Raw genomic sequence first — 19,006 nt, forward strand, 5'->3', positions numbered from 1 at the left:
TCGCCATAAAGAAGACATACAAATTTATTTAAAGAAAGCACTACTTCCTCAGGAAGATCAGAAGTCGAACCAAGTAATTTAAATGTTTCGATAAACTCAGGGTTATCATGAAGTACCTTCCAAGGTTTCCCTTTCCCTTTTCCCGTAAAGGCACTCGTAGAATCGCAGCCTATGCCGAAAAAAGAAATTATACCAATTGTAGATTATTTGTAGCGCATGAGGCCTTTTACTTCTCATTTTATGGTGATGTTTGCTGGACATATAAATTGTACTCACCTGTGAATGCATGAAATAACGGTAAGCATTGGCACAAATCCTCTCCGAGTGCATCTGATATTGACGTGATATTTATGGCTCGAAATTTTTTACCAGTTCCGGTCAATAAATAAAGATCTTTACCAATTTTCTTCTGCATGGCAGTACAAATTACAAGAACATCAGTATCGGGGGTTTTGACGATAAGATGATCATAAGTTTGCGCTGCATGCTTAACATGAAGTAGCAAGCGAGTATCTGCTTCTTCATGGTTACTCTCGAGCTCAGGAATATTTTCTGGAATAACTGGATCACTTGCTGATTTTCCTGGAGTCAGCCGAATGCACTTAGTATTGCTGGTTATATACAAGCAGGACAGACCAGAGAGCTGTGGTGATAAATAGGTACTCCAATAATCAGACACAAATGCCATAAGAGACTCTTTGTTCTTACCAGAGCTCATGAACTTTTTCCACTGCTTTGGTAATTTTTGGTCTTTGCTAAAGATATGGACAGTCTGTGAACCTTTAGAAAAATAGTGAAACTATTTAAGGACTAAGATTGAAAGATTGTTCTTATTTAAATCAATTATACCTTGGACGCTGGCTCGACGTGATCTCTCCGTGTTTTTAATGCTTATCTCAGGATACGTATCACCCACAAAATCAATCTTGAAACTTTCCACTGCTTTGTAAGCTGGACCAAGAAACTAAAAGTGGAATCAACAAACTCACCAAATGTCTTCCACTTGCCCTTTAGAACATGAAAACTGCCATTGCATCTACAAGTAACGCACTTCCATCTAGGTTTTCGACATTTGCAAGCATTAGTTGTTTTGCAAAGGCTCCAATATTTCAAACATCTTAGACTTTGCAGTCTTCACCATACCTCCTGAGACAGTAGAGTGATAGCGGATAATCACTAAGGCTGTAAGACAGCAATTCTTTCAGGTTTATTTCACGGGTTTTCGACAAACAAGCAGTTTCGCAAATAGGTTTCCTGCTTGACTTCACAACTAATTGTTGACCTTTACAGTCTTTCAATGTTACCCTTGTTGAGGAAATGATCTGAGCTTGTTCTGCTTAATCTTTGAGAAAATATCCCTGTCGCTTCCAAGAATGTTGTTCTTGCAGAATTCAGTAAATTGACCTTCTCTAGTAGTTCTGCTCCAAAAACTATCTGCAATATCATCATCAAGCTGAACACCACTGCTTATGCACACGGACTTGTCATCAAATGGATTCGCCATAGTGGATATCGTGTTAATCACGTCACGCACACACTTCTCATGCTTCAAACACTTGGATACATCAAGATCTTTTTTTTCTCTGAAGTTAAATGTCTCATTATTAAATTTATGTTCATCAAATTTTTGTTCTTTTCAGCGATGTCTTTCTGCTCACCATTGTATAGTAACCAAAGGTCGTGACAATGTAAAACTTTTTTCAAAGATGTCTCGGTAACATCAGTCAATGGACCATTTTCACCTTTAAAATGGATTACACATCCCCGCAAGCTCGCCATTTTGTTGTTTTGATCAAACAATTTATTAACCAACGTAAATATCAAAGTAGATAAGTGTCTTAATAATAGTATCAATGGTATGAATAAAAGCTTTTATCTCCTTTGTCCTAGAAATTACAACCGTGAGTCTTTATTCTTGAGCGTTCGTGAGGTCCAACAATGACTCACAATAGTTTTACTCAGTGGTGTAAACTACTCATATATATATAATATCTATTAGAAGTATTGTGGTTTTGTGACTTACATCCCATACGCAATACAGTATGTTACAGCAAGGATATACTTAACCACAATAACAACAAATGCAGTTGCGGTTTCAAAATATGTTTACATGTAAGCAAAGCTTCTAGCGCATGCAAGCAAGTTTCTAGATTATTTCCTAATTAGTAAGGACATTGCAAAATGGATTTTCAATTTAAAATATAAAAATATGGAATGCTTCGTAATATAATATAATATAATACTAGTTTACAAATGATATTACATGATAATAGTTGCTATCATGTAACAGTGCACCACAATTTTGCTATATTGTCAGCAGTTTCACAAATAAAACAAGATGGCGACAGGTAAAACTTTAAACGAATATTATGAAACTTTGGAGGACTGAAACACCAAAGATTGCAATTTCAAGAGATGTAAACAACTTGAATCATATTCAGTCAGTAAAAATAAGTAGTTTTCTGTGATTTTTATGTAGTCATGAATTTTGGCATTTAGAAATCATTTTTAAGCACATTTTCGTGATACAGAATACGGCCTATTAAACCATGTCTTTTTTGTTTACAAATCCAAGCGTCCTCTTTATATATACCAGTATTGTCTATAGATTGCATACATATTTTAAAATAATCATATTTTTCATCATTTTTATGGTAAATTCTATAAAAATATTCGTTGGTTAAAACACTATCTACAAGTAAAAAGTTCTCATCCATTTTTGTTCATGTCTTCATTTGTTCGTTGATCTTTATACGTGGAATCAGAAAAACCAAAAGGTAGATAAATTTGATTTTTTTCATTTTTCTTGACTGTATTCACATACATTTGAGAATAACTTCCATAAATATTAGAGAATTTTAAATCCTCTCCACGCCATTTTTTTAAATCATTATATAAATCAGATGAAACTAACAAATCGTTTAACAAATCGATATATCCATGAATTAATGAACATAAAGTAACTTCATTTTCTAACACCACTTCTTTTAAAAATTTTTTTCTCTCTCTTTCTTCTTCCTCGTAAGCTTTACTTATTCTTTCCAAGGTTTCAGGAGGGATAGATGCCATTGATATCTTTATATATAATATACAAACCAAAACTTCATGCAACGATACTATTGATATGATTGAATAGTAAATTTCACAACAAATGTTTATAACAACAACCAAGCAAATAAATAAATACTTCGTTATCTACGTTTTTCTTTAAAAACAAGTCGTGTTCATTTTCTTCATATTTATTTAAATCGAAAACCACTTCTTCGTTTTTTTCTTCATTATAGTATGGAGTATTTCTTAAATCATTGTACAATTGTTAATTTTTCAAAATATATCCAATAATCCGAATATAATCATGAATAGAAGAAACTAATTTCCCATTACAAACAATCATATCATTTAGAAAGTCTTTCTTTTTTTTTTTCAGGTATTTTTTCCCATTCAGAAAGATATGTTTGTGCTCTTTTTAGATTTTGTTCCATATTATGTCAATAGAGTTTAAAGAAACAGTAAAAAGAAAACACACTTATATATAAAATAAAATGGGTAAAAATGAAATAGGTAAAATTTATGAATTTTTAACTGAATTTAACTGTAGTAAATGTATATATATATATATTTTTGCAAATAATTATAAATATATAAGTGAATTATCTTTTAATGAATTTATTATTATCCATATAAATCATATTGAATACGAAAAAAAAATAAATAAAAAAAAATTCAAAAATGAATTTAAAAAATGGAAAAAAGAAAAAAACACTTTATATTATCACAAAATTTTATAAAAGTGTAAACTTGCTATTTTTTATTAATTACTAATAGACAGGGTATAAAAACTTAAGTAAAAATCTCTATTGCTAGCATAAACGCAATATATAAAGACTTATTTTATAACTATTGCTTTTCTTGTAAAGCGTGTCAAAAATATAAAATTCATCATAATTTATACTCATTTCCAAGTAAATTACAACGTATTCATTTTCATGCTGACAATTGTTGCACAGAAAACAAAGAAGAAAAAGAATATTTTGCAAAGAAACTAGAAATAGTTGACGAAAATATAAAGAAACTGAATTCTAATAGAGAAATAAATAAAATCACTATACCCTATGATCACATCTTTAAACTGTACATAAAATTACATTATAAATATTGTTTTAATTGTTCATTTTGTCAAACTCATAATATTAAATTATTGTGTTATGAACGTGCGCCATTATCAACTGAAGATTCTATCAAGCATCACGCAGAGTTTTGTTGTGAAGGAAATGAAAAATTAAAGAAAAAAATTGAAAAAAAAATTGAATTTATCGAAAAAGAAAAAGAAAGAAGGAAAAAAAATAAAAAAGCATACAAGAAAGAAATAGAAATTAAAAAAAACATGATAGTTTATTGTAACTCCATTAAATTGTAAACTTTATTCATTTTCATACTAACATTTAGTGGAGAATAGCTGATTTATTTTGGAAAAAATGGATGAAAATAGTGTTGCAAATGAAAGATATAGAAAATTATTTTACAAATATTGTTTTTATTGTAAAGAATGTCAAAGATATCAAATGGAAGCTTTATATAGTGCTTCATTACCAAAAAATCCAACACATTGTGTTTTTCATCATTTATGTGTTTGCTGTAAAGAAAAGGAAGAATTAAAAAGAAAAATTGTAGAAGAAATTGATTTTATTGAAGAAGAGACGAAAAAAAAACACTTCAAGTAATATCGTTTATTTTGTATATATATACAAAAATGGATAAAAATATATTTAGTTTAAAAAATGAGAGATTTCGAAAAATGTTTTATAAATATTGTTTTCATTGTGAGAAATGTCAAAGATATCAAAAGCGTTTATATAACGCGTCATTAGGATTATACCCAGCAAATTTAATTCATCATCATTTATATACATGCTGTAAAGAAAAGAAAGAATTACAAAAAGAAATTGAAAAAGAAATTGATTTTATTCAGAAAAAAAGAACTTTAAATCAATATGTCGTATAAAGTACACCATACAAGCAAAACCAATACAGTATACAGCAAATTGTTTTATAAATATTGTTATCATTGCAAAATATGTTTTGATTACAAAATTTATTAGAGTTTGAAAAACTTACCAACACCAACTGCAGCAGAAAGTATTGATTATCATGCAAACGTTTGCTGTAAAGACAAAAAAGAATTAAAAAGAAAAATTAAAGAAGAAATTCAATCGATAAAAGAAGAAAAAAAAAAGAGGGAAAATAAAAGATATGTTAAGAAAGAACTTAAAGAAATAAAAAGAAGGAAAAACACATTATTCTATTTTTCTTTTTTATAAGAAAATTAAATTTTTGAAAATGGAACAAAATAAAAGTGATTATTTTCTGGAAAATAAAAGTGATAATTTTCTTGAAAATGAAAGATATAGAAAATTATTTTATAAATATTGTTTTTATTGTAAAAATTGTCAAAGTTCTCAAAAGCTTTTAAATAACGCGTCATTACCAGTATACCCATCAGATTGTATTTTTTATCATACATATACTTGCTGTAAAGAAAAGAAAGAATTACAAAAAAAAATTGAAAAAGAAGTTAATTTCATTCATAAAGAAAAAAATTATACAAAGGTAAGATATGATATTAACAAAACTCAAATGAGAATATATTCATTTTTTAATCCAACTTTTGTTGTGTTACAGAAAGAAAATACAAAAAACAAAAAAAATGAATGAAGCTAAGGATATAAAAACAAGACTACAAGAAATATCTTTATTTATAAAAACAACAAACATGTTAGTGCAAAAAGAAATTAAAGAAATAAAAGATATGATTACAAAATTTGAGGAAGAAAACGTTTTATTACATTTGAAATTACTTGATAAAATTAATGTGCTAGAAAAAAATAACAATGTTGATGAAAATAACAATGTTGATGAAAATAACAATGTTGATGAAAATAATAAAACTGAAAAATCAACATTTGTTACACCTACTGGATTGTTTGGAAAATCTACTGCTAAAAAATCATTTGATTTACTTAGTAAAAAAGAAAACCCATTAGCATTTGATGCATCTTTTCAATCAAGATTTGGTGGTGTACCCATGGGTTCATTTATTAAAAAAGAGGAAAAACCCACGTCATTTGGTGAATGTAGTGGTTTATTTTAAAAAATCTTTTTTTAATATAACATTTTAAATTGTAAAAACATGTAATAAATTGTTTTTTCTTGATTAAAATTGTTTTGCAATTTTTTACATTTTTTTTCATTTTTTTACATTTTTAAATTTATTTTTTTTCAATTTTTTTCAACTTTTTTCAATTTTTTACAATAAATTTCATTTTTTTACAATTTTCTCTATATTTATACTTTTCTATATATCTACTTGTATCATAAATATTCAGTCACTCAAAGAGAGAAGATGTCTCTCAAAAGTAGAATTAATTCAATTATTCAAGATCTGAAATTTTTTTGGAAATATGATGGTCAAAACATCTTCATAATAGGTCTTCTCCATATTGGATTTCTTTTCTGTCTTCATAAAGCAACAACGTCTTTGGTTCAACCTGTTAATATTGGTGTTTGTGATTAATTTTATCTCAAGTTTTTTGGTAAGCATATTTTAATTTTTCAATGTTTATTAACAATATGACACTTACTTATTTATCATCATTTTTTTTAAAAAAAATTTTGTTAAATATTAGTTTGGGATGAAGAATTTGGTGAAAAGGTTGATTCCTTTTATCGTTTCATTAATGTGGATAAAGCATTGAAGCGTGACAATTTGTATCATCAATAAATTGGACTTTGGAATTTCCATAATATCATTTTAAATAATTGGACTTTGGACTTTCATCAATGTAATTATTTTATATTTTATTTGAAATATATATATTTTTTTATGAAATCTTTTTGTTTATATATTTTATATTACTCTTATTCACTATTCTAATATGTATATCATTATCACAGGCTCACCCTTCTCTATTTTTATGTTTAATACCGCTGACTGCCTCAAAAACGATCCCCCCGGTTTTTTTTATTATAAGATGTATTATGACTATTTTTAGACATAATACATTTTATAATAAAAAAACTTGATCCTGCGATGATATATATATATATATATTAGTTAACTACTACCCGTTGATAATGAGTAGTTAAAAGAAATTGACATCTAATTGCAAAATTATTATCACGAGAACATTGTCATAAGTAACGTTGACCAGTACTTAGCCGGTGTATACTTCAATCCAAAACGTCCTGTTGGGCTACGGAGGTGTTGAACGTTTGTACCGTGATGTAAAGGCAGAAGGAATATATGACATTAGTCGTGAAAGAATTAAAGAATGGCTCATGCAACAAGACGCATACTCTTTGCATAAACCTATTCAAAGAAAGTTTGAAAGAATTCGTGTCGTAGTGAGTGGTATTGACCACCAGTGGCAATTGGATCTTGCAGACATGCAAGCTTTGCAAAAGTATAATGATGGGTATCGCTATCTTCTTATCTGTATCGATGTTTTTTCCAAATATGCATGGGCTGTTCCATTAAAAAAGAAAACAGGATCGTCGTTGGTAGAAGCTTTTAAAAAGATTTTGTCATCAGGACGTAAACCGACACACATTCAAACGGATCAAGGCTCGGAGTTTTTAATCGAGACTTTAAGAAACTTTGGCAGAAGAAAACGTTACCTTGTTTAATACATTTAACGAGACGAAGGCATCCATCGTTGAACGTTTGATACGTACACTGAAAACTAAAATGTGGCGCTACTTCACAGCAAACAAAACCATGAGATACATTGACATGCTTCCTGATCTACTGTATTCTTATAATCATAGCATGCATCGCAGCATTAAGGAAAAACCGATCAACGTTACAAGTGAAAATGAAGATAGAATTCGTCAAAATTTATATGGTGATAGCAAATTAAATAAACATACGCATGTAAAATATAAGTTTGATATAGGTGACCAAGTACGAATAAGTAAAATAAAACGAAGTTTTGAGAAGGGGTATTTACCGAATTTTTCAAAAGAAATTTTCACTGTAAGTCAAAAATACCGCGCAATCCTCCTGTATACAGACTGAAAGATCATGAAGGGGACGAACTTCAAGGAACATTTTATGAAAAAGAACTTCAAAAAGTCATCAAGAAAGACGATGTTTATGAGATTGAAAAAATACTTAAGAAACGTGGTAGAGGGGGCAATGTACAATATTTTGTAAAGTGGTCAGGTTACCCTAACAAATTTAATTCATGGGTACCAGCATCGGAAATACATATATAAAACGTAACCGTTTTCATGATTTTTTTCATTTCACATTATACCTTAAAGATGAGCGGGACACACTTCTATCTGACATTACCTAGTAATGCATCTCTCTCTGTATTTCCTGAGAATAAGATTTCGGGTTATCGCGTAAAATTACCTCACGTTGTGAATTTAAATGGTAATTGGGAAGTAGGATTGTATTCAATTACATATCCTCATACATGGTACACGTTGAAAAAAGGTTTGGATACACATATATATGTAACTCACAAAACAGGTCTACCTACTCCGGTATTTGTCGACTATGGCCTGTATGAAAAAGCCTTCGACCTAGTAAAATCAGTTAATGAGACTCTTGACAAAGAAGTAAACGACAATATTAAATTGAGCTTTGACCCCCGAACAGAAAAAATTAAAGTGCATGTAAGCCAGGGTTACAGAATTTCATTTAATCAACGAATGTCGGTCTTACTCGGTTTTGGCGGAAAAGACGTAGAGATTTTAAAAACAACCGAAAGCCCTTATGCTTCTGATTTGCACGGATCCGTCATGATGTATGTATATTGTAACATTGTACAACCGCAAGTTGTTGGAGACGTCAATGTAAAATTACTAAAGGCAGTTACCATTCATGGAAAATATGGAGACATTGTTTCAAGAACATTCACTAATATCCAATACATACCCGTGCAAACAAAATCTTTTGAGGACATTGAAATTCTCTTAAGGGACGAGTTAGGAAACCCCATCGCATTTGAACGAGGGAAGTCGAGAGTGACACTTCATTTCAGAAAGCAAGCTTCGTCTTATTTTACATAAGAAATATGACTAACAAATCGTTATGTTCAATATTATCTCAACCAGCAACGAGGATACGGTTCATCACCAGTGTTTAAAGGAGCACCTTGGCCAAGAGGATACGGGCAAGTGGGTTATGGTCTTGGTGGCTTATTTCGCAGTTTAGCTAGAGCTGTAATACCTCTGGCAAAAAGCGGTGCAAAAGCTCTGGGTAAAATCGCTCTTAACACAGGAGCAAACGTTTTAGGCGATGTTATCTCTGGGAAAAGTGTGAAAGAGTCTGCAAAATCGCGAGTAAATCAGGCTGCTAAAGATGTGGGGAAAATGGCTGTAAACAGAATGCAGCAGTTTGCTCAAACAGGAAGAGGAAAGTCTTCAAAGAAACGGTCAAGAAAACCAGCTAAAAGAGAAAGGCGACGACTTCCATTGCCATTCACAGTTCAGCCAAGAGACGTAAAGCAGCTAAAGAAGCAGAGGACATTTTCGGCTAAATATGGATTTCGTTCATCCAAAATCTGCAGAATGTACAAAACCGAACTTGATTTATTTTCTGTCCCACCAACACAAGTCAGTTTAGAAAAGGGCATTGGATTGATCATCAACCTGTGTCCAGCGTATCTGAAAATGGACCAATTACATTTTAGCGCCCGGCACAGATTATGTTGACATGTCTAAGACAATATTGGTAGCTAGAGCGAAAGTAACAAAAGCCGATGGTGGGGATATCGATGATGACACTAAAGTTGGACCTGTAAACAATTTCTTGCACAGTTTGTTCAAGCAAGTTGACGTGTTTCTAAAAGGAAAGTTAGTTACACAAGCAACAGGAACATATCCATATCGTGCATATCTCGGTACACTTTTAAATTATGGTCCGTCAGCCAAACAATCCCAGCTCACCGCAGCGTTATTTTACAAAGATACTGCAGGTCAGATGGATAATGCAGATCCTGCCCACGCAAGTCCAAACAGGGGTTTGAAGACAAGAAATAAGTTTATCATGGGAAGTAAAATTGTTGATATGGCAGGTCCTATCTTTTGCGATGTTTTCTTTGGTGAACGTTACTTACTTAGCTATGTTGATTTGAAAGTGGTCATGAACCGTACCAGTGACGAATTTGTCTTAATGTCATCGGTGGACGGTGCAGCCTTTAGAGTGAAACTGATAGATGCATACCTTAAAGTTCGTAAAGTCAAAGTGAATCCTAGTATATCTCTGGCTCACGAAGTTGCCTTGAAAAAAGGTCCAGCCATTTACCCCGTAAGACGTGTGGACTGTAAAAGTTTTATTATTCCTTCTGGAAACCCTTCGCTGCAAAAAGATAACCTTTTCAATGGTTTAGTGCCTAAATCGTTTGTTTTCGGTCTTGTTGAAAGTGCGTCATTCAACGGAGCTTATAAAAAGAACCCATTCAATTTCCAACATTTCAACATTTCATCGTTAGGCATTTCAATAAATGGTGAATCTGTACCATTTAAACCAATCAAATTGTCCTTTGGCGCGAATCCAAGATTTATAGAAGCATTTCTATCGCAGTTTTCAGGCACTGGGAAAATGTATTACGACACAGGCAATGGCATTACGCGTGAAGATTTCCCAAACGGTTTTGCCCTGTTCGGCGCGGACTTTACCCCCGATATGTGCAGTGCATCCGAACATTTTAACACTGTGCAAAAAGGAAACCTGGCCATTGACTTACAATTCTCGACACCGCCAACTCATGCAGTTAGCCTCGTTTGCTATGGAGAGTTTGAGAATATAATACAAATCGATGGAGAGAGAAATGTCGTTTATGACTACATTGGATAAATGAACACCTCACAAATATGGGCCGCTTTGAAATCTGATCCGGTAACAGGAAAAAATTTCTCGGCGTTTTCCAGCCGACCGTCTGCCTAAAGAAATCGAAAGCTACCCAAAAGGATTTATCGAAAACACGGATGTAAGCGGAAAACCGGGGACCCATTGGGTTGCCTTTTACTTTCCTTCAGAAGAAAAAGCCGAATTTTTCGATAGCTATGGACAACCACCAGGGCGATATCATAAGTTCTTTAGAGATTATTTGAAACATTATGATTGGGGGTTTAATAAACGTCAATTGCAAAGTATCTGGACGGATGTATGTGGACAATATTGTATATTTTACCTCAGCCATAGAGTGCGAGGATATAACATGAATAAGATTGTAAACATGTTTGATGGTAATACTGTTGAGAACGATAACAAGGTATCAAGTTTCGTTAGAAGACATTTTCATATAGAAACTAGTGTAACCCTAAACGATAGCATTCAGTCAAGTATAAAATTTGTTGTAAAAGCTTGAGCCGTTTATTATCAATAAAATTTTCTTTGTGTAAACTAATTGCCTGTGTTTGCTATTTGCATATTCTAATGATAACAGTCAAGAAATTGATATCAACTGCTCTATTTATTTAAACAAAACAAATCTTTACATGTCAAATTTTAATAGTCTATCCAACGTAAACGAGTTTTCTTTAGTGTAGGGGTGGCTTTAGGTGGTGTCATTTTCGTTCTTGAGCCTCTGTGGTAGGCTATTCCGTCTTCTTCATCTGGCGAAGTTTCCATTTGAGCTTCTTCCCATCTTACATCGTTCCAAACCAAATCGCGAGGAATGTCTATTTTTGATAAAACGCGAAAGAATTCTCTAGAACCTGTAGGATTGAAATTCTTTCTCCCTCTTACGGCGTCGCTAATGAGGTCTGATATATTTGATTTAGGGATAATAACACCGTCAAGTTTGACTTGTCCTGAGTCATCCCAAGTTATTATATCAGGATGTCTTTTAATACGATGCAGTATTGCTGTCGCGCGTTCACGCATCGTCTTCGGCACACTTTGTACAATGACGGAGTCAGCTAATGTACGCACTTCATTGTTTATTACCGAGTTTCTTTCTTTCCCGTCGGTTGTATCCATCACGCGTACTGTGGGTATCTGAATATCTTTTTGTTTCTTCAAATTAAGGAATTGCTCAAAGTTTGTGTTGAAAAGTTTTTGCCTTTGATCGTCACTTAAACCGTCTTGGTGAAGGATGTGTGAGAGTTGAGTATCTTTTTGCATCATGTTCATCGTAATTGGCGAAACTTCAAATTTTTGCTTTTGTTCATATTTATTATAAACGTCTTCAGGTACTAAAATCATTCGCTTGGCATGCTTCATTATTTCAGCAAACTCCCTAGTACGTTCAAAACCGGCGGTAGGAAGGCGCTCAGTAGATTGCCTCCTTTTTGATTTAAAAGTTTTTCTTTTAGCTCTTGAAATTCTCTTGTTCGCTAAGGCTCTGAGATGTTTCTTATACCTCAACAAGCGTCGTTTTTGACTCGCAGATATCGGTACAGTTCCTTTTAACATATTAACTGCGCATTCACAAATGCACAACATGACATCAGATGGTCCATGTTCGATGATAACCTTTCGAATTTTCGGCTTAGATTTTGCAAGTACTTGCAGGTACGGAAGATTGCTCCTAATTCGTTTAGACATGATGTTTAAATGATTGTTGATGTCGATGCTTATCACTTATGTACATAGACAATCTGCTTTTCACCGGGCAAGATATTTGTTCTGACACGCATATTGTCAGATGTGAGTTGATGCAAATCGAGCAAAAGATAACCGTAAGGGCGGCATGTGGCGTCTTGAAATGACTCAAAAGGTAATTCGTTTTCTTGGGTACATTTGGCGTGCCAATGTTGCGATACCTAGCGAATCTCTGGGGTTTTTAAAAATGATCATGTAGTGGGAATTTAAGCTGATTGTTCGGGATTGTTTACCAGGCGGAAATAAATTTTGTGTTAGATACATGACAGAGACGCCACGGTGATGTGACCCGCGGGTAAATAAATCGGACATTCGTTGATCGCTAGAACATTCTGACATCAAATCGTCAACGACCACTAAAGAGTTTTGACAACCTTCCAGAATATCAAATAAGTTGTCCGGGAATCCTTCGACGAAGCAAATGTTTGGAATTTTTGATTCCATTTCACCAAATTCACTTTGCCGTTCGCCGTAACAGTAAATAATTTTATTCGGAACAGGATAAAAAAGTTCGTTTAAATTATAAAGCATCGACCTAACCAAATAGCTTTTGCCCGACTGACTTTGACCACACACATAAAAGTTGGCAGGTGTTCTAAAACGTACGTCCATTGTCTCGCAAATAAAAGCAAACATGTTCTGCTTTCACTTTTATAACCACTCGCTAGTAAACATTTTGACATATTCAAAGAAAGACGGAATGATTCGACTAGCTTGAATGGGGAGGTATTTGTAAAATAGTGAACAAAGTGCACACAATAAGAATACATTGGACAATGAACAATTTTTATTAAATATTTTCTAATTATCTACATCAATCAAACAACAAAATCTCTTTTGATTACATATGAACACATCATACTTTAGCAGATATTTATGACAAAAATTTTAAAAGCACTTGAGGGTTTACTTTAAAATCCTCACAAGCATAGGCATGTCTTTTAATCGTTCATTCATTTTGTAACTACATTCATAGTTCGCAACATTCATAGTTCACAAGAGTTGTTTGTAACTTTTCCAATTTTCCATAATGAATTCCTTGCTGTCTGTATGTTTTTTCCTTATGGCTTGCTCATAAGACGAATAAAGGTTTAAACTATTGTATATAAATTATACCAAGTTGCTATCATAAAGCAGGGGAGAGTTTAAATGAGCAATACCCATAAATGAATACATGATAACAACTTGGTACAATATACAATAGTTTAAATTCCTCTTAAACAGATGATAATGCTCATTGATGCTCATAATTACTTATGAGCACTTGCTCAAATGCTCATAACTGCTTCAACACACTTGCTCATGCTCATTGATGCTCATAATTACTTATGAGCACTTGCTCAAATGCTCATAACTGCTTCAACACACTTGCTCATTTGCCCACAAATGCACATTGCTACATAAAATGTCTCATTTCTAAAAAAGCAGTGCCGGCGAAATGAGCTGCAGATATTGTGGAAAAGTATTTAATTGAGCTTTCAACTTACGCAGACACGAAAAAGAATACTGTCCACTAAGGGATGAGGAAAAAATGTCTCAATCAGATTCAGACAGTCAGGGAATGCATTTCAAAGATAATGTTTCTACAAGTTCAACAGATGAATCTGAAAGTTCAATGTCAATAGAAAATGAGGCTGAAACTGGAGAAAACTGATCCTTGGATACCTTTGATAGAAGAAGCAAGGGAAAGAAGTAATGTAGATTTCGATGAGATGAAGGAAAGCCTTGTGAACAGTGGTCTGGATGAGCAGACAGCTGAAAATCAAGCATATTCTAACATTCTACCAAAACTTCAAAAAGAATTGGAAAGTATTTATATGCAACGTCTTATGTGGATAAACCAACTGAAAAAGATCCCATCCACAGAAAAATAATGCATACAAAGAAAGGGTTTATAGAAAATGACGACTTTGATCCACAGGAAGCTATGGAAGCAGCTATTGATAAGAGAAAGTTTCTCATCAACAGACTTTTAAAAGAGTACAGCTTTGGTGAGATTGCCAATGATGAAGAAGATTAACTTTGTTAGATGAATTCGTTTCATAATAACTTGTATCTTATTTTGAAGTGACGTTGTTCAATAAAATCTTTTCATTTTCAGTTTAGTGTGAAAATTACTTTAATATTGCATAGCTGCAAAAATCCTCTGCTATTGTTTCTATCTCTATCTGTTTAATGGAAACATGCCAAGAAAGCCTCTTAGAGCTATACATACTGCGCGAAGCTCGATGTTTTTGAAATATTTTGCGCCTTCATAAGATGAAAAGGGAAATTCCCTAAAGTGATGATGCATGAAATAGCTCGAATAATATTACGCTTACGGCACACTTCTACCTATATACGCCACTTTCAGCAGTAAACCAGTTATTGTAAGCCTGAAACAACTAAAATTGTTGTGCCACATCGCATCTTGAATGCATAAGTTAATAAATTTAAACCACTATAGGCAGATAGGCTTGTGGTATCAATTACTGCAATATCAATATCAAACGCGCGTTGCACTTTTATCAGTTGATTGCCCTAACTTCTTGGTTTAAATTCTCCTAATACGATCTCTAGCAACCAGTAAAACAAACGCATACTAAAATAAAAATAATGTTTGTAAATCTAAGAAGGACAGAGTTAAAAGCTAGGATACTGCACAGATCTTACCCACGCCACATTATTCAAGGTCATACTATTCAATGGTAATTTATAATTTACATTTGCGAGATGGCAACGAAGGTCACATCTGAAGCGCATGTGTAGTGTATCTCAACCACTTACGAAACAGAGAGCCTTTGTGAAGATGCAATATCCAAACATGCAATCGAAGAAGGATGGCCTCACCATAACCGTCGTTTTATACCTTCAGTAAGTACAGTATGTCTTTTTTCTGTTCCTTAGAGTGTTTGTATTAACTTTAACAGAGGCGTCGATTTTATTTTTTAGAAAAATGTGATCACTGTGATGATTATCTTGTAAAACCCTCGTGTGGGCATGTATCGTCTCATAAAAGACCTTATCGAGTAAGTTTTTATTCGTTTGTAGTTGTCGTAAAATGTTTTTTTCTATGTAATATTACATCGCTTACGTATATGTATACAGAAGTGCTAACATGTAAGCAGTAAATTCATACATGTTTCTTATATTTCATTTAGAACAATGTGTAATGGTTTGACCTTACGAATCGAACGGGAATAAATAAAAATATATATTTACAAAAGCTTAACGACTCGTGTTTCAAGTTTGTTGTTTGACCTTACGAATCGAACAGGAATAAATAAAAATATATATTTACAAAAGCTTAACGACTCGCGTTTCAAGTTTGTTCTTTTTATCCGAAACAAATAATTTACGCCAGTCGTTACAAGTGTATTTTAGTATCTCAAGTCCATTAACGGGTGGCTTGACATCTTCAATGCTTTTCATAAAGTCTTTCATAACAGTCTCTTCGGACACATTTTCCAAGGCATCATCAAAATGCAACAACATACGCTCGTCATGCTCCATCATGAGGCAGTCATGCTCACGATGAGAGGGGTGATCAATCATGCATCCATTGCAGTTCTTATTTACTTCAGCGTTTATCATTGCAACAATTTCTTCAGCATAGCAGTCTAAAAGTTTATTTTCTGACAAACTTTGACGTACAGTTATTTCATCCTTTTCTGACTCCAAAGTCAATTTGTTCATTCTTAATGCCAGATCAATGTCTACATTCAATTCCATTTGTTTCAAGAGATAAAATGTAAACCTTTCGATAAAGTATAAACTATAAAATGCAATTACCTCGTTTTCTACCGTTTTTACCTTCGATTGAGAAAAGGAAACGGATCTAATGTTACTTTGTCAATAGCATGCAACTTCCAGCTTTGTCGTATTTCCGATTTTCATGCCATCCAATGCCATGCCATGTTTATTAAACCCTATTTCCGGTTGACATGCGCGCGCACCGATCAACTTCAGGGGACTGGAAACTAACTGGCACGGGTAAGAGCTCCGTGACAAAAGTGTGACAAAGCTGCATGATATCTACTGTCGACAGTCCAATCTGAATTCCTTGTAATGTTTGATGAATTTGAAATCAACGCATCACCATTATTGATCTCGCTATTTTCTTCGTTTTCTGCAAGCTGAGCAGACTTGTTTCCCTTATTGATTGAAGAGTTGCCACTGTTTGGAAACTGCTTCGTCTTCTTCTGCGGACAGTCTTTTGGTAGATGCCCTTTCTCGTCACAAATGAAACACTTGCCACGAAAGCCTTTCTTTCGATTAAAAATGTTCTCATTCTGACCACCACGTTGTTTCCCACCTCGAAACTTGTTACGTTGCGCGGAAAATGCATCCTCTTTTCTGGTCTCGGAATCTTTGGCTCTGTCTTCATCATTTAGTATCATGTTTTTCACTTTCTCATAAGAAAGTTCATTCTCACCAACAGCATCCAATGCCGTTATTAATGGCTTATATTTATCTGGCAAACTGGCCAACAGTGTCATTGCCAGTTCCTTATCATCGATGCTTGCGCCCATTTCTTTTAGTTGCTCGTGTAATGATTTTAAGTTGTTTATATGCTCCAACATATTCCCTCCAACATGAAATTTTGACGAATAATATTGCTGGCGAAGACGAACCTTTTGAAGTAACGATTTCCTGGCAAATTGACTTTTCAAAGCGTCCCATGCTTCCTTTGCCGTTATCGTTTCTCTCACGTGCACTTGCTGATCCGGCTCGATAGCCCAGCAAATATACGTCCATGCTTTTTTCGCGGAGGAATTGAATCTCCTTCGAACATCAGCACCGGCATCGTCGTTAGGAGCAATCGCACTACCTTCGGCGAATTTAAACAAGTCCATGCTTTCCAAATATAACCGCATATTGAAAGCCCATGACCGGTAGTTCGTGCCATTCAATTTTGCGAACTTAAGAGCGCTATCCGAAAAAGACATTGCTTAACTTTTAAATTACTTATCTTAAGTAGGACAGTTTGCGTCCTGGGCCCATAACCTATTAGAATTATAATGTTTAAGTAACCATTTTAATATAACATAACCAAATACAACGTGCAGTGCAATAGAACAGAATAAGAATACTAAAAGATATAGAATGTCAACAAGACAAAGAACCTAATATACATATAAATGTTAGTGCCAAAGTCCATGATCAATTATCCAGTGATGTATCATCATTATAGATATGAATTTCCGGTATCATATTACTCTAATAATACGTTTATATCCCAATAGAAACAAGCACATTAATCGATGATGTTGATGTTGATGTTAATGTTGATAGTGTTCCAAATACCCCTGCATTAATAGAGATAAATGATGATGAAAGCAGAAGCCCAGAAGATGAAGACGAATCATATGATTCTACAACTTCGAGCAGCAGTACCATTCAGCATCGGCGTGAATTATTAAATTCAAAACTGAAGGGCTATAGACAGGAAAAGTTGAAGAGAAAGCTTCCTGCAGATAGCCAGATGCTGAGTATTGCCCAGGAAGAACTTGAAATTAAAAAAAAATTGATCACAGAATGGAAGAGATTAACCAAGAAAACTCAACTCAGATGAGAAGGATGATGACCAACATGGAAAAGCTAACTGAGTCCATAGCAGATGGTTTTACTATGCTGAAGCAGGTAATGCTAAGCCCACCACAGCTGCTATATTCACCACAGCCACCACAACCACCCATGCAACCTCACTACCCTCCCCGCCAAACATTTACTGAGTTGACACCGCTTCGAGATTCTGGGGACAATGGACACTTCACTTTTTCACAGTCTCTATATTCCAAAGATAGTCAACTTCCTTTTTAATGTGGCACCTTATTGGAGACCACTTTTCTCAAATCAGAAAATGGTATTCCTTGCAAGCATTTTAAGATGCATACACTGAAAAACAGTTTTTTGCATGAAGCACCATTGGCTATGAAACTGGCATATCACTTATCAGCTTGTGAAGTGCTATGTTTTCTGCCTTAACTACGATTCCTAATTGTTTACTGCTTGGGTCCTGCATTTAATAAATGCCAAGAAAACTACCAGATGAACATATCCAGAAAAATTATCTAAAGTGAGGAGAGTGTTGAACACAAATTTCTAATAATCATATATTGCAGGTTCCTATGTAATAGTAATATAATCATGGATCAAAATATTTAGTTAAAACTCTCCTGACTCTTTTTCCTTCTGCCTCATTGCTGTCTGTTATAAAATTATTTGTATTTGATAATGGCTGGAAATGTTTATCAAAAGCAATGGATGCCAGAACTCTGTTCTCTCCAATTTTTTCTTTTCTCATCTCACAAAAATTGTGAAGAACAAAACATGCATATATTACATATGGGAGATCATTCAAATTTATGTCCATGGCCCTCTTAAGACACCCAAACCTTGCCTTTA

The 19,006-nt window shown here is 33.6% G+C and overlaps 1 protein-coding gene and 1 long non-coding RNA gene across 2 annotated transcripts; both read left to right on the top strand.

Annotated features, from left to right (window-relative positions):
* Positions 1–9,724: 9,724 nt before the first annotated feature.
* On the top strand, positions 9,725–10,867 carry LOC124446928 (uncharacterized protein F54H12.2-like). Its single transcript, XM_046997812.1, has one exon. The coding sequence runs from the start codon at positions 9,725–9,727 to the stop codon at positions 10,865–10,867; it is 1,143 nt and encodes a 380-aa protein (XP_046853768.1).
* A 4,624-nt stretch (positions 10,868–15,491) lies between these two features.
* LOC124447229 lies at positions 15,492–15,909 on the top strand. Its single transcript, XR_006948663.1, has 2 exons — positions 15,492–15,627; positions 15,760–15,909. It is a non-coding gene; the product is annotated as an uncharacterized LOC124447229 (long non-coding RNA).
* The last annotated feature ends 3,097 nt before the right edge of the window (positions 15,910–19,006 follow it).

The sequence above is a fragment of the Xenia sp. Carnegie-2017 genome, unplaced genomic scaffold, assembly GCF_021976095.1.
Source record: "Xenia sp. Carnegie-2017 unplaced genomic scaffold, XeniaSp_v1 HiC_scaffold_22, whole genome shotgun sequence".
NCBI classification, from domain to species: Eukaryota; Metazoa; Cnidaria; class Anthozoa; order Malacalcyonacea; family Xeniidae; genus Xenia; species Xenia sp. Carnegie-2017.